At 34.5% G+C, this 24,971-nt stretch overlaps 3 protein-coding genes across 9 annotated transcripts in view; 1 reads left to right on the plus strand and 2 right to left on the minus strand.

The window, feature by feature from the left end:
- Positions 1-1,557, minus strand: part of LOC128182510 (uncharacterized) — a 27,259-nt gene extending 25,702 nt beyond the window's left edge. For all 5 annotated transcript variants that reach the window (XM_052851158.1, XM_052851156.1, XM_052851157.1 and 2 more), the window contains exon 1: positions 1,418-1,557. The gene's annotated coding sequence lies outside the window, so the exon portion shown is untranslated. The remainder of the gene's footprint in view (positions 1-1,417) is intronic.
- Positions 1,558-1,668: 111 nt separating this feature from the next.
- Positions 1,669-16,030, plus strand: LOC128182511 (coiled-coil domain-containing protein 186-like). 3 transcript variants are annotated; one of them, XM_052851159.1, is made up of 18 exons: positions 1,669-1,814; positions 2,165-3,522; positions 5,154-5,280; positions 6,178-6,306; positions 6,975-7,187; positions 7,563-7,682; positions 8,006-8,110; positions 9,109-9,207; positions 9,440-9,669; positions 10,362-10,542; positions 10,803-10,877; positions 11,074-11,158; positions 11,667-11,746; positions 12,008-12,366; positions 12,582-12,651; positions 13,028-13,051; positions 14,513-14,662; positions 15,109-16,030. In XM_052851159.1, exons 2-18 carry the CDS (start codon positions 2,183-2,185, stop codon positions 15,202-15,204), a joined length of 3,483 nt encoding a protein of 1,160 aa, XP_052707119.1. In that variant the 5' UTR covers positions 1,669-1,814; positions 2,165-2,182; the 3' UTR covers positions 15,205-16,030. The 3 variants fall into 3 exon arrangements, with proteins under 3 accessions (XP_052707119.1, XP_052707121.1, XP_052707120.1); XM_052851160.1 differs by having other exon boundaries at positions 1,761-1,887; XM_052851161.1 differs by lacking the exon at positions 13,028-13,051 and having other exon boundaries at positions 1,670-1,814.
- A 682-nt stretch (positions 16,031-16,712) lies between these two features.
- LOC128180570 (uncharacterized) lies at positions 16,713-24,971 on the minus strand. The gene is made up of 12 exons (XM_052848689.1): positions 24,938-24,971; positions 21,362-22,876; positions 20,714-21,046; positions 20,210-20,274; positions 19,849-20,106; positions 19,203-19,424; positions 18,687-18,842; positions 18,428-18,524; positions 18,146-18,215; positions 17,399-17,574; positions 17,168-17,223; positions 16,713-16,973 (listed from the first exon to the last, which is right to left on the minus strand). Exons 1-12 carry the CDS (start codon positions 24,969-24,971, stop codon positions 16,713-16,715), a joined length of 3,243 nt encoding a protein of 1,080 aa, XP_052704649.1.

Genomic DNA, 24,971 nt, shown 5'->3' on the forward strand with positions numbered 1-24,971 from the left:
CTGTAACTCATTTTGAGTTTTAAAATCATAAGGTCCAGCACAATCACTTTATTTATCTATATAGCTAGAAAAAGCTATATTAATTGGGGTTGTTTTTTAATAGTCCATGGTATATCCTTGTGTGCCCATATTTCGACAGTCCTAATCTATAGGTCTTCTTTACGTTGAAAAAAATGAGCAATAATTTTGAAATCTAAAATGTTTATCATGAGAATCAATCATAGCTAGATTTTTTAATATGAGCTGATTAAACTTTAAACATTTAGTACTTCAATATACAAAGAATAAATTCATCTACATTTTAACTGGTGCAGCCATTACTGGATCATAAATTCAACAATTGCCTAAATCGCCTTGTCAGTTACATTTACCTCCACAACATTACTTGTTTTTCAGTCATGGATATTCAGTCCTTGCAGATGTCACATCTCAGGGTTTGTCATAAGGTTTTTATTTTCGCATTGTGGTGATTTAAATTCAGAGTAGAGATGGATTAACAAAATTTGCTGTTTTTTGTAGGGAAAAATTCATAAATTAATTTTTTTCTTGTTTGACGTGCATTTTAATAAATACTACACCAGTTGATAGCTAATCTACCATAGTATCATATGCATACAAAATTGCTTGCCCTTGCAAGAGCAAACAAGATGTAAACAACAGATGAACACCATCGAAATTTGAAGCCTGCTGATTTTAGGACATTCGACCATAAATATAAGAGTGTAGTGTATTTCGGGGGTAAATTTAAATGTTAATTGGGATCGGGTTCGGGATCCGGGGTATCTTAGCAGTGTCGTTCCATTCGCCAGGCTGAGGCCAGTTGCACGTTGTCTTTCTTGTGTTCTTGTTGTTTGTCAGCTTTTATCTTCTTTGTTCTTAGTTGTTAATATACGTTTTTACCTAAGTGATTTGTGTTGTTGTTTCGTTCAATAGTAAAATCACTTTAAGAGGTAATCAACTTGCGATTTTTTTGCATATTTTTGAAAAATAACATTTCAAATACAACTGCATATAAATATCTTTTAAGGTTATTAAGCGATTCTGAATAACTCTATTAAGCTATATAGCCTTATGAAGCTATAAAGCTATTTATTAAGAGATTGGGCTGGGCCTGATCATGAAAAATCAGAAAGTTTTAAAAAAATCAGTTATTACAGCTATTCAGTTATGCCTGCACAGAGTTGCAAAATCATTTATACAAGATTTTGTATATTATAACAGTGCAAATATGTAAAATTTAAAAAAAAACTTCGAAACTTGCAGCATGTGCTCAGCCTTTCCCGCCAAACTTCACCAAGCCTTTTCAACTTTTTTAACTGTAAGAGTTAACAGTTCTTCCGGGGCAACATCCAATATTTCTGAAAAGTGCTGTTTTTTAAAAACCACTGCCAATAAAGAATGGTGCATCAATACTTACGTCTGCAAAACTTAGTAATTTCTCGTCATCTTCCTTGAGTAGTAAGCATGGTCAGCATCTGCACACACGGGAATATGGAACATCTACGTTAATCAGACGCTTAAAACTTTTTGAGATTGAGATCACACTTCTTTCTGCTTTCACTTTGTATATACCTTCTTTGTTTATTTAATTGATAAAACAACGATTACTTTATCTTGATAAGACAGGTTTAGATACATCTAATAGTTTTAATTATTTATTTTGATGATGAACAAACCCAAGTTCTGAGGTCATGTGACCTCCTCCATTTTGTTTTGTTGGCAGGAGTTCGAGTTCGGAGTTCCGAATGTCATCAGGAAAGAGATGTTATGTTGACAAACGGGCTTCTGTCTTTTGTTGACTAAAATTTGTTAAGGTACTTTTTTATTTGAAATGAAGAAAATGTGTCCATATACACGCTGAGCCACATGTGACCCGATGATAACTCTGTAAATAGAAAAATGAAACAGTATTGATTTTTCACAATCATAATTGTCAAATTTATTTCCAAAGAGATACACTGCAATTAGCCTAAAGAATGTACCTTGTAAAAGATGATTAACATTCTAATTCATTATCGGATAAAGTAACTCTTCCTTTTTCTATTTAATGTATTTACAATTCTATTCTTGGGGTAATAATGAAGAAATAATTAAACGTGATTAGAATGACGAGTAACAAAATTATGATAACTATGATGAATTGAAACAATATTGTTATATTTAGGTCCTTCTGAAATAGGCAATGTCTGGCCTATATCCAGATGAGGATGCCATTATTACAGAAAACCCAGATCCAGAATCAGAAAGTGCTGCTGTGAATGAGAGCGAATCAGTTGAAGAAAATTTGGATGATAGAACAGAAGGAGAGATCAACGCTTACGAAGGCAGTGGAGAAATTGCGCCTAGAGACAATGACCCTGATGTAAATGAATTCAGTGAGGAGAGTGTGGTGAGGGAAAATGAGCCGAGAATTGATGAATGTGTTTTAAATCAGGATGGGGATGAGAAGACAGAGGACGAGAGAGAACCAGGTGTCGGGGTTATTAGGGAGGGACAGATAAGCGGAGGGAGGGATGAACAGCTGAGTCAGAGTTTGGGACAGGAGGAGGCCGAAGCAGACACATTCCTGGTAAGAGAGGCCTGTAGTAATGAAAGTGTTGGCATAAGAAACGGTGAAGAGGTTCTATGTGAGCATGACAGTGCATATTCGCAGGGATTAGAACATAGTGATAGTAGATCGGCTGATATTCAGGAATCTGAAAGTCAATGTGAAGAAAGCACATCTGTGATATCTGATAGGGATGCTGATTCTGACGCCAGATCAAGAGAATGTAACCACTTGTTAGAGAATCTCAGTCGTGAAAATTCAGAGGTTGTGGAAAACCATGTGATCATTCCGGAGGACGAACTCAGTTGTCAAGTGTGGACGGCTGAAGACAAGCCCCACCTGCAGGTGCTCTCTCCAACAGGAAGCATCGAGTCGTGTGAGCCCGAGTGTGATCAGGAGACCGATGCTTCTCCGAGTCACGGTGTACGCAGCGAGCATGTGGACAGATTAGACAGTAACGAGACTCATCAGCAAGGAAGAGGAGAAGAGGAGGAAAGGGAAGAAGGAAATGAAGAGGTGGCAGAAGAGGAGGAAACTATTTGTGTTGTTCTTAACCCCCCTCCTCCTCATTCTTCTTCTTCTGATGAGAGCCAGACGCAACCGGTCTGTGAATCAAGTTCAGATTCGTATAGTCAGGTTAGAAGTGTGGAAACCACATCGTGTTCATCACAAGAGACATTAGCAGTGAGTTGTAGCGGCTCTATGAATGGAGATTTAGCCCCAGTGACTAACAACTTCAGTGAAAACAAAATCTCATCTGTGGAGTCTGACGATGACCTTTTGTCTGAACTGGAATCAGAATTGACCAATGGTTCAAGGGCCAATCAGAACAATCATAGTATGCATGACCCTGAGGTCAAATTCAAACCGCCCAATGGGATTGATGGTAAAGTTTTGCAGGAAATCCAAGATTTACAAATGCAGCTGAAACATTCCAGAGCTAAGATAGCAGAGAAAGATTCAGAAATTGATAGGTAATTGGGTTATTTTTTATGAAAGATTTATATTATTTTGTAGGGTGATGTGCAGTAATATGTATTGTGTATTCAATGTTGTTGTTTTAAATGTTTTTCCCTGTTTAGAATTATCCAATTAACAACTTTTAAATTATACACACGATACGTAAAAAAAAATTTCAGTACCCATGAACATAACCTGCACTATTACATGAAGTATATGTTAAGATATTTTAGGTTTGATTATCATAATTATTATGTACATTAAATTATTTGTCAAGCACTTGGCCATAGATTAGCATGCTGTCAATTGAAGCACAAATCCACTGTTTATAGATCGGATATTTAACATTGAAAGGTTATTATGAGAGACAGCTGAGCATTAGTTGGATATGGTCTATAATAGATCCTTTTTTAACACACTTGTCTGAGTGTGCTGTCGTACTTGTGGTATTCATTGTTTTCATCAGCTGTTGCTCATTTGACACACTCAATCTTACTATTGTGGACCAAGTACTAACAAAGTTATGGTCATGACTCATATCAGCGATGTCTGGGGAGGGTGCACTTAATTACTATCACATTCTGTCTATCCCAGTCTATTTTCATGGCTTATTGTGTAAAACTGTAAATGTTCCTCTGATAAAAGTTATAATTCATTTGTTCATCAAATGTATTGTCAATTTATTACTCAATTGTCAGTGCCCATTCGCTTAATTTTACTGTTAAACGTCTTTCTCCCAAATAAATGTTTGAAGGATATGGCCACAGAACATTTTTAAATGATGTCTGTAAATTTTATTGATTTCAGTTTTGAATGCACAGACTGGCAAAAAAAGTAATAAGAAATTACATATATAACTCATAAAGTGAAGGATGGGACTTGAGTGATTTAAATATACTGGTATTATATATTTTAGCTTACTAGTATATTTATATTGAATGTGTTTATTTTATATTACCATTTTACTCATATATATATATGTACATCATGTACATAATAATGATAATGTAGTACATGATGTATATCATGTATTTATTACTGAACAAATTTAAAGGTTATAACACATTTTAAAATTTGGTCTTCAACAAAAAACTTAATAATTAATAGGTCTGTAATATGATGTGCAATGAATTTTATATTCATATCACTCACTGGCCAGTTTGATTTTTTAAAATATAGCACTTTTGGGGCAAAATTCTGAAACTAATAAAATAAAAACCACAAGTCATGTCAACGGAATAGATTGATGTACAGGTGTAGACAAACAGTCGTGGTAATTGACAACTTTTTTATAAATCCTCAAACCTCAGAGTGGCTCCTTGTGTTGTCAGAACATATGCTTGAATTGTTAACATGACAAAGTCAGACAAACAGATAACACACAAAAACACGAACCTTGTTATCACAAGTAAATACAATAAAGTTTACTGCATTTTATCAGTTATCGCTCCATCTTAAGACAGGACGTGATTTCTGTGTTATGTGGCCTGTCCCAAACACACAGCATCGGTGTTAGTTACACAGAGTTATACAAGCCACAATAAGCCTGCTTCCTATTGAAATTTGCGTTACCTGTGTGTCTAATTTTAGATTAACATTCATGGGGGAGGATCTTATTGTTTTACCTTTCTTTTTCTACTTTTAGACTGACAATCAGGGCAGAGGATCAGGAGGCATACACGGAGCGGATCTTGCGGGAGCGGGACAGTTACCTAAGGGAGGTCAGACAGCTCAAGTCCCAGGATGACCTTTACCTGCCACAGATCAAAGAGGTACAACACTGATTATGTTGATCCATTATCTCTATACAACACTAATCATAATGATCAATGATTTCTATACAACACTGATCATGTTGATCAATGATCTCTTTACAACACTGATCATGTTGATCAATGATCTCTATACAACACTGATCATGTTGATCAATGATCTCTATACAACACTGATTATGTTGATCAATGATCTCTATACAACAATGATCATGTTGATCAATGATCTCTATACAACACTGATCATGTGATCAATGATCTCTATACAACACTGGCCATGTTGATCAATGATCTGTATACAACACTGATCATGTTGATCAATGATCTCTATACAACAATGATCATGTTGATCAATGATTTCTATACAACAATGATCATGTTGATCAATGATCTCTATACAACACTGATCATGTTGGTCAATGATCTATATACAACAGTGATCATGTTGATTAGTGATCTCTATACTACACTGGCCATGTTGGTCATTTGTCTTTATACAACATTAATCATGTTGATCAGTTATCTCTTTACAAATATTTTAATTTTAATCATGAAAGATCAATCTACTTAATAAAACAGAACTTAGGTTATATGGTACAAGTACTTCATATTTCTGATAGAAACTATTGGGTTTTATTAGTATTTGTTGATGTTTGTGTAGATTTTTGAGGTAGGGGGTGTGGTGGGGGTTGTTTGGTAGTTGTTTTTACACTTTATATCTATTAGCGTCCCACTTTGGCAGATCATACAATGTCATGTACCATTTCCTTAAAAAAAAAAAAATGTGTGAAAACTATTTACCGGTAATATTAATATCTAATTCTCAGAACCTTGGTAATTCTTAATTATGTTAAAAGTCAGAATTTATCATTGTATTTTGTTTTGATTAATTTTCAGTTAGAGTACACTATAGCCCAGCAGACCAATGAGATCAGGACCCTGAAAGACAAGCTGTCCAGTCATGATGCGGCCGCACGGAGAACGGTAGCCACGCTCCAGAACGAGCTCAAAGTCAGAGTAGATCAGGTACACACTCAAGTACTAGTGTTTGACAGGTCCTGCAATAAAATAAGCTTACTCATACTAGTGTTTGACAGGCCCTGCAATAAAATAAGCTTACTCATACAAGTGTTTGACAGGCCCTGCAATAAAATAAGATCACTCATCCTAATGTTTAACGGGCCCTGTAAAAAAAAATAAGCTTACTCGTACTAATGTTTAACGGGCCCTGTAAAAAAAAATTAGCTTACTCGTACTAATGTTTAACGGGCCCTGTAAAAAAAAATAAGCTTACTCGTACTAATGTTTAACGGGCCCTGTAAAAAAAATAAGCTTACTCGTACCAATGTTTAACGGGCCCTGTAAAAAAAATAAGCTTACTCGTACTAATGTTTAACGGGCCCTGTAAAAAAAATAAGCTTACTTGCACTAATGTTTGACAGACCCTGTAAAAAATAAGCTTACTCATACTAATGTTTGACGGGCCCTGCAATAAAATAAGCTTACTCGACTTAATGTTTGACGGGCCCTGTAAAAAATATTCTTGCTTCTACTTATGGGGGGGGGGGCTTGGATAAAAATATGCATGTTTGAGTGCAATTTGATAACTTTTTAATTGGATGTTTCTCTTTGCTTTATTAAATATGGAAAGATTTATTCACTGTAATTAACTATCTTAACGATTTGACGGATAGGTTACCAAAATGTATGATGAGGCCAGCAAAGAGAAGGACTCCATGGTTGTAAAGTATGCTCAGGCCGAGAAAAAGTTCATCGAAGGTCAGAAATCCATAGAGAGGCTGGAGGCCAAAGTTCGTGACCTCAACAAGGAGAAAGACGGCTTAACCCAGAGGGTCACCGACATCAAGGGAGAGAAGCGACAGATGCTGGCTGATCTGGAGGCAAAGGTAAAAATGATAAATTTGTCCCAATGTTTAATAAAATGTATCCTTTTGATAATAATTCACCCTGCTAAAAAAATGAAATCTAATATTTTCTCCCTAGTTGCCATTTTTGATAACATGAACAAGTTCACTATTATAGTACAGGTGTCATATAAAATGTTAGATTTGTTCAAATGTTTATTTATTAATAAATTGAATACAGTATACTTGTCTAGTTGATGATATATCAGCCTATAAAATAATGAAATTTGAGATTACTCTCTGAGATGCAAGTTTAAAATGTTGATTTTTACACAGCATTAAAAAAAATCATTTCTGGAGTACATGCACATATTCTTGCTTGTAGTTCATTGTTTTGAAATTTTGTCTTCTCTCTAGGCAGCTGAGATTCAGAATTTAACAAAAGAAGTGGAGAAACAGAGGGAGTTGATTTCTTCATCAGAGGTCAGGATAAAATGGGCTCAAAACAAGCTGAAAGCTGAGCTAGATGCCCATAAGGTAAATACTGCATACAGGGCTATTTTCACCCCATGTTTTTTTTTCTCGCCCGCCTACACTTGCAAACAGCTTCGCCCTGTCTTGAATTCGCACAGATACCATAGCATAATATATATGATAGATACATGCTAATACACTCCAGATAAAAATTCTACCAACTGGTAAGTTTAGGTAAATATCATACAAGCTGAAAATAATACATTTATAGTATGCAACTTTTCATTGCAACAAAATCATTTACACATTAATAGTATTAATGTGTAAATGATTTTGTTGCAATGAAAAGTATTAATTTAATACAATAATGGTATGTTTCTTTAAAGGAAACAAAAGATGATTTGTTGAAGACGAGATCCAAGCTAAAGGACGCAAAAGACGAGACGGAACAGATCAGGCGAGACTGTCAGGCCATCATCAAAACCTACCAGGTACACACAACTGATTACATCACACAACTAATTACATCACACAGCTGATTACATCACACAACTAATTACATCACACAACTAATTACATCACACAACTGATTACATCACACAACTGATTACATCACACAACTGATTACATCACACAACTAATTACATCACACAACTAATTACATCACACAACTAATTAGTGAATTACATCACACAACTAATTAAATCACACAACTAATTACATCACACAACTAATTACATCACACAACTGATTACATCACACAACTAATTACATCACACAACTGATTACATCACACAACTAATTACATCACACAACTAATTAGTGAATTACATCACACAACTAATTACATCACACAACTAATTACATCACACAACTAATAACATCACACAACTAATTAGTGAATTACATCACACAACTAATTACATCACACAACTAATTAGTGAATTACATCACACAACTAATTACATCACACAACTAATTACATCACACAACTGATTACATCACACAACTAATTACATCACACAACTGATTACATCACATAACTAATTACATCACACAACTAATAACATCACACATCTAATTAGTGAATTACATCACACAACTAATTACATCACACAACTAATTACATCACACAACTAATTACATCACACAACTAATTACATCACACAACTGATTACACCACACAACTAATTACATCACACAACTAATTACATCACACAACTAATTGCATCAAAGTCCAATTATTATTGAGGGGTAAATTATCTTGGGTTTATTAGTTTCATGATCAATTTTATTCCAAATCAAATTCAGCAAGCTGAACGAAAGGCTGATTATCCATGTTCATTAATTCATTTGATAAACGATTTCTATAATATTGAGTTATAGATTGATTTTTTTAGGAATAGGATAGAATCAAATCCAACAAGCTTGATATAGGGAACTAAAAATTTCTCTTCATTAATTCATCGATTGATTGTTTGATTTCCAGGAATCAGAAGAAATCAAATCTAATAAGCTGGACAGTAAATTAAAGATCAAGGAGTCAGAGTTCCTACTGCAGCAACAGGAGAAAACTAGTCAAGAGGAGGTAACTCTGTCAAATGTTTAGAAGCGAAATGAAATATAACAGAGAACAACTGATAACATTCTATTGTTAATGATTTAAAATGTGTCAGGAAAGTTTGTTTCATTTACACAAATGTTAGACTATTTGAAATAAAAATAATTTTAAAGTTGATGATACATTTTTTTATATTCATAGATACTTTGTTGTGGTATGCTGCCCTTTTAAGTTCACTATTTCAAATTCTGTTTTGTAGCGCTATGCTGCCACAGTTAGAGAACTGGACAGTCTGAGGACCACACAAAAGGAGGCAATAAAGGAGATGGAATCTCTGAAGAAGAAATGTCAGGGTCTGGAGTCGCAGCGCGACCAAAACGAGCAGACCATGACCAAGTACCGCGAGATGCTGCAGAAACAGAAGAGGGAAAACAAAGAGCTCCAGGACAGGGTGGAGGAACTCGTGCAAGTCAAGTCAGACTTCAAAAGGCAAGTCAAGGCAGACTTTAAAAGTCAAGTTAGACTTCAAAAGGCAAGTCAAGTCAGACTTCAAAAGGCAAGTCAGACTTCAAAAGGCAAGTCAAGTCAGACTTCAAAAGGCAAGTTAGAACACGAAAGACAAGTCAAGTCAGATATCAATTGGCAAGTCAAGTCAGATATCAATTGGCAAGTCAAGTCAGACTTCAAAAGGCAACTTGTTAGACTTTTAAGAGCAAGTCAGACTTTAAAAGTAAAGTCATATTTAAAAAGCAAGGAAGGTCAGACTTAAAGAGCTAGACAAATCAGACTTCAAAGGACATGTTAGAATTGAAAAGGCAAGCCAGACATCAATAATGCAAGGAAAGCCAAAATTCAAAAAAGCAAGTCAATAAGAATGGCAAAAGCCATGCCAAGTCAGACTTAAGTAAAACTTAGATTTTGTTAGATATCAGGGATTAAAAATATTGAGTTTTTAAAAGTCAGAAGGTCTTTGAATTTTATGTTAGAAGTTAGAGTTTTACTTGATGCGTGCGTTTCAATATTTCAATAAAATATAGATTTAAATCAGGTTAATGCAGTGTTCAGTTATAATGCACTTTCTTAGTCACGGTAGTTTTAATCTTTCTTTTAAACGTTAGCTTTACAAAAATAACATGTTATCTAGTCACATATTTATGTGTCTTATTGATTGATTGTTTCAGAGCTCAGAACACGATCAAATCCCTGGACGCGGAGATCTCGGAGCTGAAGATCAGTAACAAGGATTTACAGATTGACATGGAGGCTTGTCGCAAGCGCGAGGCTGACAAACTCGACCTGACCAATAAACTCAGCGCCAAAAATGCCGAGTTACAGTCGGAGAACTCCATACTCCATAATAAGGTCTTTATTATTGAAACTTAGTGGTTACTTTCTCTATACCCTGTTAGCCATGTATAATGTGTTTACTTTTCATTAGATTTTTCTAAAATAAAGTACAATGTAAAAATAAAATTTTCACTAATTTGATTTCATTGAGTTTTGTTATCATCTAAGCTGTCAAAGTGTGCAGAAAATTATGGAAGTGCAAAACTATAGGCTGCTTGTTGTATGTTTAAGATATCTTTACTAGTTAGTAAATAATCAGGTAATCCTCATTTCAGACAATGTCACAAGCAGAGGAAATCGAGAAGCTCACAGTAGATGTGCAGACTTTGGAAATTGACTTTAGAGATGTTGTAAGTTAGGAAAGACAAGTGTTTCAGTTGGGACAATGTTATTTTCCCTTATATTTACCACTTGATAATACATTGATTTTTTCAATTTGCGATATACCATTTTGAATATGATTCACTGTTTAAGAAATGATATTAGATAGACATGTAAACAGTTTGGCATTAAATGATATTCTGATTCCGCCCGTATTTTCTGCAGTCTGGGAGATTGAAGAAGGAGGAATCCATGCGACAAGAAGAAACCACAACACTGAGAGAGAAACTAGAGGAAAAATCAAAAGCAGGTACTTGTCACTCGGTTATAACCCACATGAGTGGAATTCTCTGATTCTGTGTTTACTGTAAAAGTTCACCTTTTGTATGGTCAAACCACATGTGTGGGTATTAAATACGCTCATGCATGATTTACCACTTTTAAGTTTTAATTTTTTGTACCTTACGTGCTGGGGTATTACGTGGTTTTCAGCCTAACTAGACCAAGTGTATATTTCCCTCTCATGTAAATAACCATCTTTGTAAGACTGTAGAAAAGTAAAGAAGGCCTCTTTTGTAATGTTAATAATGAAGACATTCTAGGCTTGTTAAAATGGGAAGGAATTAAAATTAAGGGTTCAGGATGTGTTTATGCCTTCAATTATGACCATTATTTGAATTCTTGATTTGTGAAGATTGTTGCCTTTGGTGGATGGACATGCTTGTTTTAAAGACAAAAACTAGAGGATGGATGATACATGGTGTATCGTTCTGTTTATATACTCATACTGAGGTCTTCACTGTGTTTTGTTTTATCAGTGGAAGAATTGTCAGCAAAAGTCGAGGATGGAAAAGATGAAATCAGGACACTGAAGAGGAAACATGTTAATAATGTCAAGGTCTGATTTTCATTTTTTTTTTTTGCATACAGTTAATTCGATCATCTTGAAAACATTTTAAATTTACTGGCCCTTCAATAATTTTACTGACCTTTACATTCTTAATTGAATGATTAATTCATGTAAAGGATGTAGACTGATGAAATGAATTGCATTGCCAGATAAAGAAAAGACCTTAGACTAATTTAAAATATGGCATCTAAGTTGTGTTTGCAATATATGAATTTGAAATTCAATAATAAAGGTAAGTTTAATATATAGGACATAACAAGACAACTGCAGCAAGCCAAGAAAAAACTAGAGAACTTGGAAACAAATGGAGATACACAGAAAGACTCGACGAGTATGGGATCTCGGACCAGCTCCAGTAATTCCCTGAACACAATGGGAATGTCTGAGAACAGCTCCGCTCAGTCCCACGGCTATACCAACAAATACTCCAGCAATCCAGAACCTGTCCATGAGCACCGAGTGATCACGGAACAGGTGGAGCCCAACAGTCAGATGCTGATAGAACGGATCGTCAAGCTGCAGCGCGGGCTCGCCAGGCGCAACGAGAAGATCGAGTTCATGCAGGAGCACATTCAGCAGCTGGTGGATGAAATACAGAAGAAGAACAAGTAAGTCACTGTTCTAACTTTACTGAGACAATTTGTAGTACTTGTCCATGTTTTTGTTATTTATGATTTCATTGTCTCTATTTCTGAAAAGAATCCTTCACATCTGTGCAGTGGATGATCATAAGTACCTGTTGATTCCTTTAATGTTTCAGTATTTTCCCTACACTATCATAGGTAAATACATTAATGACTCCATTTTCTCTGTTTTTCTATAGAATAATTCAGAACTATGCACTTCGAGAAGAATCTGGAACAATGACGCTGGAAAGATCTGACCTGAATAAAGTAAGATATCATTGAATTCAATAAATCATGTTATCAACCCTCCAGCTGATTCCCTTTATCTCTGTGACATTCTAACTAAACGATTTTATATTGCATGCTGAGAGGAAAATTTACTTGTATTTCTTCAAGACTTTGACATTTTGGAATACTTGGATCCAGAATTATAATATATCTGATAGCTTTGTTACCCTATTGGCCACAGTCTTTGAGCTGAAGTTTACATTTGCATGGCTTGATACATGTGATCTCCTTGGCTGTTGGTTTTTCAGCAGCTTATGAAACCTTTGATCTCATTGGCTAAACGATTTTTCTTCACTCATTTTGTAACCTGTAATTTCATTGGCCTGTAGCTTTTGTATGTTGATTTTCTCTGTAGCTGGACCAAAGGAAGTTATCGCAGGTATGCTTTCCATCTCATTACATGTCTTTTCCCGATTTGTCTGTGCTCAAAATGGTGTTTGGATATTCTCCTTTATCTGGTGTTTCATTGGATAATTGTCTACCATGAATATGCATGAACGTAATTTAAAATTTATAAACAGATGGTCGATAGGTTTGCTTTGCAGAATTATGGACCAGAGTGGAGAATGGGAACCCGCTGTACAATTAAATCACTGTTTCTGATACAAAATGTAGATGCATTGAAACTAAGTGTGTATATAACAATGCAAAAACAACTCGTCACTTGCAGCAAAAGCTATTTTGTTTTCGTGAAATACTTCTGTTAGTATTTTCTAAATTTTGGTCAGAAAAACTTGTGCATATTTACATATAAGTGGATGGCACTTCATATTCTTGCACTGTCTCTCGCAATTCTTACATTGTCAATAATACTTCTTTATATATGTGTAGTAATTGTAATTGTATAGGTCATCTTTGTCTAAGTTTGAAGGCTCAAGTCTTACTGTATGGTTCTTTTTAATAATTAATATGAAAATATAACTGTTACAATTGATAAAAAAAAATATATGTTTTTTCTCTTGCATCATAGACTGCTTTTAAAAAAAAATTGTGCATATTAGTGTTTGATAGTATTTTAATTTTAGATTCTATTGAAAGGGCATCTTCTCTGTTTTGTTTATTTGTTTACAGAGCGAATTCTCTAATGATGAGGTTTTTGTTGCAGTCTTTTGTATTGCAGCATCTTCACATTTTGGTTGCTTCAACTAGGAATATAGATTTTATCTGAGGGTGAATACTGACACTGGTAGAAAAGCTACACTATAAACGCAAATCCTTTAAAACCACGGTGTTAAAAACGGCAGATAGATTAAATGCCATTCTGGTGAACTGAATTTTAGAATTCATTTTTTATTTGCCTTGACTGTAATGTGTGTGTAATATTGTTTTGTATGCAACTGCATTTGTTAGACATGATTGCTTGAGAAAAAGAAAAAGTAAGTAAGTCAACAATCACTCAATGCAACTGCACAGTGCATTCCATGGCAATTGGAATTTCATAGTGATTGAAGTAAAGACTAGGGTATATGGGGTAAATTTTGATATAATTGTCATGTTATTTCCAAAATGACCAGATATGGCTCTTGACTTTGAATATATTCATAGAGTGAGTTGTCAAGGAAATAGAGTAGTAAGAATGTCTATTTTATATTGATGTGGTATATAATTTTATATTAAGTTGTTGAGAATAGATAGGAATAATTGTTCCAATCTATTTTGTCTGTTAATGAAGTTGCCAAGGTTAAAAGTTATAACTGTTAGGATGATTTGGATGCACATCTATTTGTTTAGAATTTATAGCAAAATTGATTTACAATTGACCCATCACTGTGTAGATGTAGTTCTACAAGACAAGTAGCCATATAAACCCTAATGATGTATGGCTTGTATCTACTTGTAGATGGAGTTATCGAGGAAGCACAGCATCATGGGATCTCTGTATAGCTCCCATCAGACAGACAGTGCAATGACCCTGGACCTGTCCCTGGAGATCAATCACAAGCTACAGGCTGTTCTGGAGGACACCCTCCTCAAGAATATCACTCTCAAGGTCAGTAGTAGAAAAAGGTGGTATTAAAATTATTACTCAAGGTCAGTAGTAGAAAAAGGTGGTAGTAAAAATATCACTATCAAGGTCAGTAATGGAAATATGAGCATTAAGGTCAGTACAAAAATATCATTCTCAAGGTCAGTAGTAAAAATATTCTTAAGGTCAGAAGAGAAAATATCATTCTTAGGTCAGTATTAAAATATCATTTAGAAGGTCAGTAATAAAACACACTATCAAGGTCAGTAGTCTTGTTTATATGCATTTAACTTACTTTGTCAAATAAAAAAATATATAGAAAAACTTGCATTGATTTTCTAGTAATTTTTATCAGCTAGCTAGCACATATTCAGTTATCAATATTTTCAGAACTGTTATAGGAAGGGTATAATGTTTTTGGTAAAATTTATTTTTTTGATTCATAGCAGATTTTATTTTTACATTTCCAGGAGAGTTTGGACACATTGGGAGGTGAAATAGCTCGACTCTCCCAAGAGAACAGGAAGCTTCAGTTAGAACTCCAGGGTAAAACCAAGAACAGATGACCCAGGACAATCAGCAGAGGGGATGAGAAGTAATGGAACCAAACCAAATTCCAGGGGGAGTGTGCTAGATACAAGTAACAGTTCCAAATACTGTACTGGTGTAGTTTTCACATGCAGTGTAGTGCTCAACACCGAATATTGTGGACTAGTTCTAGACTTTACAGGATTCTGACTGGAAACTCTGATGTTCCTGTTGTGTGATAGCTAAGACATGGTGTTTTGTGGGATACATGTACATGTAGTGTAAGAATCTGTGGGCTGGATAAATCCCTGTATATGTCAGAAATGTCATTCATGTGTCAATGTCATTCATGTGTCAATGTCATTCATGTGTCAATGTCATTCTTGCATCAATGTCATTCATGTGTTTATGTCATTCATGTGTCAATGTCATTCATGTGTCAATGTCATTCTTGCATCAATGTCATTCATGTGTTTATGTCATTCATGTGTCAATGTCATTCTTGCGTCAATGTCATTCATGTATATATCAAGCTAGGTACTTATCAAAACAAGTAAAACAGAGTAAATGATGAATTTATACATGTACCGTTATGAGAGTTATTTTATTGAATAATTTTAAATTACAAAATATCAGTAACCATGGCGACTTGTAAACAGAAAAAAAATCATATCAAATCATTTCCTTATAAAGTACATTGTATGTACACATGTGTTTGGTGTTGCTTCATATTTATGATTTGTTTATAAACAAATAACACACTATAAACATTGATTGCAGAATGTAAAATGTTAAGTTATTATATAACATTTATGATTGTATTTATTTTGACTGTATGTTGATATAATATACTTTGTCAATGATGCAAGCTGTTGTTTTATTTTTCTGAATAATTACACAGAAAACATGCACAGTATAGTTTTACATTGAACATCCTTGCTTTTACATAATCACTTTTATACAGTGTTAAATGATGAACAATTTTATTTGCCTTGTAGCACAAAGTACCACATATGAAACTTGTGGCAAGTTGACAAGCAGAATTATTCAGAATAATCAGAAATCTCAATATTTGTATAATTATCCATTGCTGTTAGATGGCCGAAAATCAATGTTGATTGCAATTTGTTGAACATCATAAAGGTGATTTTAAATCACTTCAATGTACAACTTACCAAATATCTGGGGACACTTTTATATATGCATATCGGTTTAATTAATATTACTTCTGAATATCTGAAGGGGGACATGCATGAAAACGTTCTTGTTGCAAACGTTAAATAAAAGCAAACTTGATACAATAATTCCTGTGTATTAACGAGACTGGCGAATTGACAAAGCAGTACGGTATTGGGACCAGCGTTTCTTTAAAAAATCAAAGTAATGGAATTCAGAATTTTAATAAGATGCAGCAAGATACTTAATTAAGACAAACACATTGCAAACCAAAAATAAAAACCATGCAATAATGGTATATGAACAAAAAAAAACCCTTATCAAATGGCCAGCAAAGGATTATGAATGTTGTGGGCAAAGCCTGTAAAGTTTATATATAAAACACCCCCGTTAAGAAGTTTTCTGCATTCGGCGTCCAGGTCTTGGAGATTTCCGGTCTCTCGAATTCCTCCACGAGATCTTTCAAGAACTTCTGCACGTGCTGTAACACCAGCAGATTGCCCGTGACTGTCCACGTCTGGATACAAAGAGTTCCCCCTGTCCTCCGGTAAAACTCCTGACTGGACATTTTCCGTGTCTCTAATACACTGATTACTTTGGGACCCAGCTTCGCTTTCGTGTCTTTCACCTCCTGTAGAATATATACAGAAAATCAGCACTAATTCGAATTTGTAATCACTGCCTGTGATATACAGAAAATGAGGGTTCATTGGATTTCAGACCCGCCGTCACCAACATTTTTAAATTGCTCAACTTAGCACTCAACCCAAATCCTTAAGAGAACATTGAAGTTTTGATGATATGCCAATATTGCATTTTTCTTACCTGTTTTGGAAGTTTTTGTGCAACAAAATGTTCGTTACCCAAGAATTTGTCGGCATCTGAATAAATAAGATTTTTTAAAAATATCATAGTATACGTTTACACACGCCAATGAAACAATATAACTCTTAAAACATCAAAACAGGAGATATTCCTAATGGCAGCTATATCGGGGCATAAATCAAGTAAATATATATAGGCCTACATATCATTATTTTCTGTGTTCAAGGTTACCTTTGATGGTTTTGAATATCACCAAAGCTTGGCATTTGTTTAAGAATGGACAAACAACGCTCTCGCATTCAACGTCCTTTAGAAACGGACCAAGCGTCTTTTCATATAAGGCTATGTTGTTTTTACTCTGCAGCAGAAGACATTTTTCGTCGTTGTTATCCGGAACTGACTGGTTCCTAAAGTGAAAATTGCGGATGTCAGTACAAAACACAATTGTTGATGCCTACATTGGGGCTATCTTGACTCAGTTTTCGTTTCAGTCATTTGTGATTTAATATTCATTTACTAAAACAAAGCACTCAATATGACCATCATATATGGCCACCATATATGGCAAACTCTACCTATATAATAATGTTTGATTCTCTTTGACGTTACTGGTATAAGCTATAGCTTTTTAGATCACCGTAAAGATAATATGGAACTGCATGTCAAATAATATAACCGTAGTTTTTTTTCCATAAATATGTACATAAAGCACCTTGGATATTCCTTTTTCTATCCGAGACAAAACATAGATTTACTTAATATGTATTTTCATCTGATAATTCAAACAAATAAACAAAAACAAATAATTTCCTTAAGAATATACATGTTCTGGTATTAATCGCAATATGAAGTACAAATAATTCATTATCATGGGCGTGATAGGGAACTGAGGGTTAAATAGTACAAAAAAGTTACATAAATTGAAATTTTTTATTGAAAATGCTACATCTTTTGCTTCAACAGGAGCACAAAACTTACTCTTTTCCTGAAAGCACATATGGGGTCGAAACTTTGGATGTGTTTTCTGATGAATTTTCCTTAACTCTGGCTGAAAACAAGCATAAAAATATTTTTTACAACCTTAAGGAGTATGTGCACTCTTACCAAATTGTTAGCAACGCGAATAAATCAATTCTTTGTAATAATGAAGGACTGAGTTGTCATATAAAGTCATTGGAAACGGAAAATACATATATAGCGAGTGATGTATCGAAAGCGAACAAAGGCGAGTTAGAAGAAGAGATAGAGACAGATGCTTGCCTTTCGTTGGTTTATCTGGATTAATTTCTGTTTTCGTATTTTCTTTTTGATATGTAGTTTTTGTAGCATCTCGCGTTTCATTAACAGCTTGGGTTGTCTAAAAATGAAACCTTTTATTTATCTTCTCACCTATCGAAGCTGACAAATTCATCATCAATTATCACTATGCATATTAAGGTAAAAGTAGTCTATATACTGACTGAGATGTTTTACGATGTGTCAACCCCGGAGCGTTAAACTATTTTGGAAACCGTGTTACCTTGGAAATGGTGATGATATGTTTTTGAAACAACTCCGTAAGTGACGTCATCGAAGCGTCGATGTTGCGTACCTCTCCAAATACAGTCAACTTGTACAACATTGGAGACACCGTGTTTACAACTTCTGTTCTCTTTTCCAAAATAGTCTTAAAAACCTAAAATAAAAAATAAAAGGGGGGGGGGTTTAAAATATCTACTGACAGACCGACAAAAAGAATGCTACTCCTCCCTCTTTTGAATATGTATTATCTTGAACCTATAATTGGGAGTGACCTATAATTATAAATCAGTAAAAAATTATTATAACCATAACATTAAAGTCGTTGCTTCAGAAAAAAAATATTTGAGGAAAATCTTGTAGCAACTGGACCAGAAGTCATAAAAAAGAAAGTTTACGAATAAGATTTTCGTCAAACGCTAAACATGATTAACTATTGATAGAGTTCAAAAAATTATATTCAAATAATTCTTTGACTCAATGAATGTTTAATAACTATGAGAAAATATAAGTTTACCTTAAAATTTTTGGTATCTGCCTCATGAATCACGAAAATGAGCTGCTCTACAGAGGTCTGAGGGTGAGACAAGGAATATTCCTCGACCACCTCCTGCACACACGTCGCTACGACATCCGGAGGAATCTGTAATCGCCCCGTTCCAATGGCGGGAAAAGCCAACGTTTTAAACTTCCTGTCGTCTGCCAAAGAGAGGCAATTTTCCACAAATCTTCTGAGAACCTAAAACGCACAAAACATAATAATAATAAATATAATGCTAATTTTTAAAAATATATCTTAGATCTTAATGACATTTTAATTATTTAATGTTTATCTTAAAAAAAATCTGCACATGCAGTGGGTTGATAGGAAGCAATGTGAATTGAACGATACTTTAAGTGTAAAGTATTAAAACTTAAAGTTATCTTACTAGTAAATCAAAAGAAGATTGAAAAACCTTTCATTGGAGTTTCTTGAAAACTATTTTGATACACTTTTTTCTTAAAGTATGAAGCTTTTGATTTGTAAGTATTCTAAAAGGCCTCATTTGCGTCTACAAACAGTCTGTCCTTTTTGCATATAATTAAGAACTTGCGTCCTTAAATATGTTGTACCTGAAACATATTGTTGTTAACTTCAGTGCATATAAAATGTTCATACTCACATCAAAGGCTGCCTTTCCTTCCCCGTCCCATTTATAAAGAGAACCATGGAAAATACTTGTACACTTTAAACGATATCCCGTGGTCTCCTTAATTTCTCCGTACTTGACCCTCATAACTTTACCACCATTGGTATTAATAACAGGAAGTTTATCTAACTCAGCTTTGAGACTATCTCCAGCGGCCTCTAAAATGGATTTACAAACTGCCCCTTTGGTTATATCCAGATCTGGAGATGTTGTATTTACAATAACATCAACCTGTGAAAACAAGGAGGTATGCGTTAAAACAAAACATTGAATGTAAATTCATGTAACTCATATTGTATCATAAAATCTTATTGAAAATAAGAAAAGTATTTGCCTCGTTGGGGAGTTCAGCTATTTTTCCTGTGATAACTTGTAGATCAATTGTTTTTCTTTGGAGGCCTATTAAAATACATTATTTAAAATGTCAATTATCTTTTTATAAGCGAGTTTTAATTATTATTATCATGTAATAAAGTTCTTATCTAGCTAATATTTTATCCAACATCAATCTGGTCTACAAAAAAGAATGTAAGTTTACTTAAAAGGATATGTAACTACATGTATCCTCCATAGTTAAATTCAAACATTTCATTTTAGTATACTTGATATATTTGAGAAATAAAGCAAAAAATATGTGTGCAATGTTTTAATTAATTGTTTGTTTGGATTTTATTCATCTTAGCTAGCCAAGGATTTTGAGGAGCGATGTGGATCAGAAACCTTTGGCTAGCAAAGATGCTTAATATGTATTTAAAATTTCAATGAATTAAGCGTAAAAACTTAAACCCTGCTCTAGTTATTGTTAGTACAAGAACGGCATTGCTGTAAAGGGACTAACCATTCGCCTTTCCGTCTGTAAGACTGGTCTTGTGATTTTGCAAACACTCGGTAGCGACCTGAAACATGGCTCCATCAAGGAGATGCAACACGATAATCAGACCGTCCGGTAATCCCGGAATCTGGTTCTGGATACTCTTCGTGAAAGTATGCACCTGTTCAGGTAACAAGTCTTGTATGTCGATAGCTACCGACATTTTCTTCCTGTCTTTAACAGCCTGAAATAATGACTTTAAGCCCCCGTCTGGAAGAGGGACATTTCCTTTGTCTCCAGCGTCCAAGATTGGATAATTTACCAAAACACTGCTCTCACCAACCCACTTGATTTCTTGATCTAAAGGTATACATATACACGTTTTGATGCAAACATGTTTTTAGGACAATTTTACACTGTGTATGATTATCAAATAATAATTCCATTAGCATTTACAAACGTTGCATCACTTTGCTTAGAAGCACAGATTTTCGGTAAAACGCGAATTTCATTGTTTTGACAGATATTGCGTGTTATTGTGTATCGTATAATTTAGTTTATTTCAACAGAAAAATAATTGATAAATATTATTTATTTATATATATATCCCGCTAAACAAGAAAACCAAATTTTAGAAAGAAAAACAAATTTTACTTGAAACTGATGTACATGTACCTCTGCGTTCCCCTTGCACCAGCTTTGCTTTGAGGTGGGAATACATGTGCTCGAACCCCGACTGACAACAGCTAGCAACAATTCCTATCTTCCCCTTTATCCAAAATTTAGACTTCTCGGGCTTGGCGTATTCAAAGCAACAGCGATATCCACTAAAGAAATCCGCCGGTTGCACAGGCAGGACTTCAAGTGGCAGCAGTATGTGTCGTTCCTCTATACAAATTGAGTCTATAAACCCCGCCATATCTCCTACGGCTGTATATTTCCCCTCTAGTTCAATGACATGATTGTCTTTTAAAATGTTTAAATTAACACCAAGTCTCTGAGCTTGTGCTGTGAGGTCAACCGAATAAAACATCTGAATCCACATCAGTTGTTTCTCACTTCTTGGCAAACACAGTTTTTTGACTGATTGTATTTCAAAATTTTGAATGAGCATTTTCAATTGTTGTTCACTTTCAAGATCAGTGGTAAATAAAATAGTTGCCATTAGGAAACCAGAACTTATACACAAATGACATTTTCCATTATATTTGTTTTCAAGTTTCCAAGCCTCTATTGCCAATTCGTTCGCATTTTTCGCCATATCCTGTGTGTCTGCAATACAAAAGTCTACCCTTCTAATAGATCTACTTAAAGTATTTAGTACGGCGTTGACATCTTCTTCCGTTTTCCCAAATATCACAAGTTTTGACTGACTGTCAATTACCCAGGTACCGTCTTGTGTGGTGATCATACCATCAATAAACGACTGAACGTGTTCTCTGGCCAAAAAGAATTCGAAGCCTTCAAACCATGGGCAATATCTCAACGGAGCTCCTCCCAACCAGGCTAAACTGTTGAAGAAGTCAATCCCTGATCTGATGTCGCTATGGCTTCCCAGCATCACAATTGCATGCCCGGTTTCACTTCCCATGCACCGTAATTTTGAATACGGAAATGACGTCACCAACTGCTCAGTACATTTGAATATCGCGTTTAAACGATCATACATTGTATTTATAGGAATAACATATTGTTTAACCTCCACTCCGGTTTCCGGGTCCCAAAAACTGATGTTTTGAAAGTTCTTTTGTAGTTCTAGTATCAAATAAACCATACAATCCACACTACCTAGAAGAAAAACACCATCACTATCTTTCATCCTGAATACCCGTACGGAGTTTTCTCCTATCAGTTTGGATACCACTGCTGCGTTCTCAATGTGATTTATTTCACTATCTGCTCCTTTTACATACAGTAATTCTAGGTCCCTAACACAGTGTTCCGTCCAGTTTAAACAGCTTTCAACCCAATCTCGAAAGTCATGCTCGTGGTATTCGGAGACGAATTCAATAACAAGACAAGGAGTGTAATTTCTAAGGACTACACCCGTATATAACTGTCCGAGTATTTGATCCAAATGATATTTAGGTTTTATCGACGTCACCAGGAAAGTTAATTTTTGGAATTTGTAGAACGTGATTTGAAATTCTTTGCTCTCATGTTTTTCGCTTGTCCTAAACACAAATTGTACTGAAAGAGAAAAAGTTAGTCATGACAATATTCAAGTGAGTCAAAGAACTATATATATGATATGAGTCAAAGGCCCCCATAATTTGCCATTTTTTGTTTTGGGTATAATAAAATGTTTTGTTATTTTTTAGAGTAGTTGATATAAAATATATTTTTCACCTATTTATTTATTTATTTGCACTCATTGGCAGTATATGACGTCAGAAGTGATATTATTTCTATAATTTAGTCAAAATAAGTTAAAAATTGACATTTTTTTTTATCCTTTTACGAATGGGAAATATAGAGCGCATGCTTGAACAAGGAACATTTTTTTGTCACTTATTAGTCTTGGCTATATACATCTCTGATTAAAATATTTTGTTTGTTCAAGCATGCGCTTTATGTTTTGTGAAAGAAAAACTGCTTAAAAACAAGCTGTTTTATGCTAAAAATGCAAAAATGGCGGGAAAAGGTCGTCTTTACGATGTCATATTTCTAAACTGTGGGCAATTCAATCAAAATGAACAATATGTAAAAACATCACATGTATACATGTACAAAGAAAACAAAGAATAACAGTTAAATGATGATGTTCATTTTAGGGGACCATTTTAGGCCCTTATTATAGATACACTGTAGTCCTTTCTAAAGATCATCTTGAAGATGTTTAAGAGTTTCCCAGACTATTACATTGCACATACACAAAAAATGTATACACATGTAAAGGTTTTAATGATAGAGACAACATTGATATTTAAATCAAATACAAAATATCGCTACTCTACGCAAATTATTATTGCATTCAGTGATGAAAAGTTTCGTCAAAAATGACAAAACATTTTGATACACTTTAAGTTTTATTGTCCATTAATGATTTAAAACTAGACTGAACTCATCACTGCAGAATGAAGAGTATAAATATTCACTGCACACCATTCTCGTTTTTTAAAATCAAATTAATGTGTACATTATTTTCTTCGGGACAGACAGACAGACAGACAGACAGACAGACAGACAGATAGATAGATAGATAGATAGATAGATAGATAGATAGATAGATAGATAGATAGATACCATTGCTTCCGTGATTTTGGAGATCAGTTTGTCGAACGTCCATATTATTGCCAGACATATTCCTTTAAAGATCTGTTTTGAATTCTAAACATAATATTCAATAGGTTTATGGTCTGTTTCATGATATAATTACCTCTTTAGATGAAACAAGTTAAGCAAATCAAAATGATTGATGTAATACATTATATGCACTAAAACTTGACCAATGGGCTATTTTGGACAGTTCAAAATAGAAAACGAAAGTAGGATTATTCATTATAAGTTAATATATATGAAATATATGATAATGTGATACTTTACCTGCAATTGTTGAAGGTCTTACAAATTGTATGTATTCGCGACATCAATAAAAGTAAGTGGTTTGTGGGGTTAACACTCGAACTAACAGAGGGAAATAAACATGGAATTTATCACGCGATCTAAAATAGTATAGATAAAAAGGAGCGAATCTATTCAACTGGCCTTCAATATACGATAACGACAAGCCCTATATCTGTGAAAATCAGGTTAGAAGTGATTATCATGGTAAGCCACAGTCACTGAAACGCTTGTTCCTCTCTCCATCATACTCGACACTTTACATCATTTAAATCTACAATAAATCATGTTTCGTCTGTAAAAAGTACATGTCTTAAACAACAGAGCTGCAAAATAACAAGACCTCTTGCAAACTGCAGCACCCTTACTTCGTGGTCAGCAGTCGAGATTAGGCGTACGGCTCAGTGACTATCTTGCTCTCCAGTTAACTTCAAGAAGCTCATATCTGCAAGTTTGTTTAAAAATGTTTAATCCACGTGTGTTGCAAAAGTATCTTATTAATTTTGCTTTGCTTGCAGTATAAGTAGCGATCCTCTCAGGTTGTCATAAAGCATGGTCTTCCACCTTCAGTTCTTTTCTGGACTGATTTGTTCCCTGAAATATTTGATACAACCGACGAAATAACACCTTTTGGCTTGCCCATTAATCTGCCAACTGCATCATGTGACATTCCAGTTTGTACCATACCTAGGGTCCCACCGGCTTTCTGTATACTAGACAT

Source organism: Crassostrea angulata, chromosome 4, assembly GCF_025612915.1.
Source record: "Crassostrea angulata isolate pt1a10 chromosome 4, ASM2561291v2, whole genome shotgun sequence".
Lineage (NCBI taxonomy): Eukaryota > Metazoa > Mollusca > Bivalvia > Ostreida > Ostreidae > Magallana > Magallana angulata.

Excerpts from the sequence above, each read along its gene's own strand:
- LOC128182511 (XM_052851159.1), top strand. The coding sequence starts at position 2,183 with ATGTCTGGCCTATATCCAGATGAGGATGCCATTATTACAGAAAACCCA. Across the intron at positions 5,281-6,177 it reads ACCTGCCACAGATCAAAGAG|TTAGAGTACACTATAGCCCA; the intron begins GTACAACACTGA and ends ATTAATTTTCAG. Across the intron at positions 12,652-13,027 it reads AAAGATCTGACCTGAATAAA|CTGGACCAAAGGAAGTTATC; the intron begins GTAAGATATCAT and ends TTTTCTCTGTAG.
- LOC128180570 (XM_052848689.1), bottom strand. The coding sequence starts at position 24,971 with ATGTCTAGTATACAGAAAGCCGGTGGGACCCTAG. Across the intron at positions 18,843-19,202 it reads CAGATACCAAAAATTTTAAG|GTTTTTAAGACTATTTTGGA; the intron begins GTAAACTTATAT and ends TTTTTATTTTAG. Across the intron at positions 17,224-17,398 it reads GATATTCAAAACCATCAAAG|ATGCCGACAAATTCTTGGGT; the intron begins GTAACCTTGAAC and ends TTATTTATTCAG.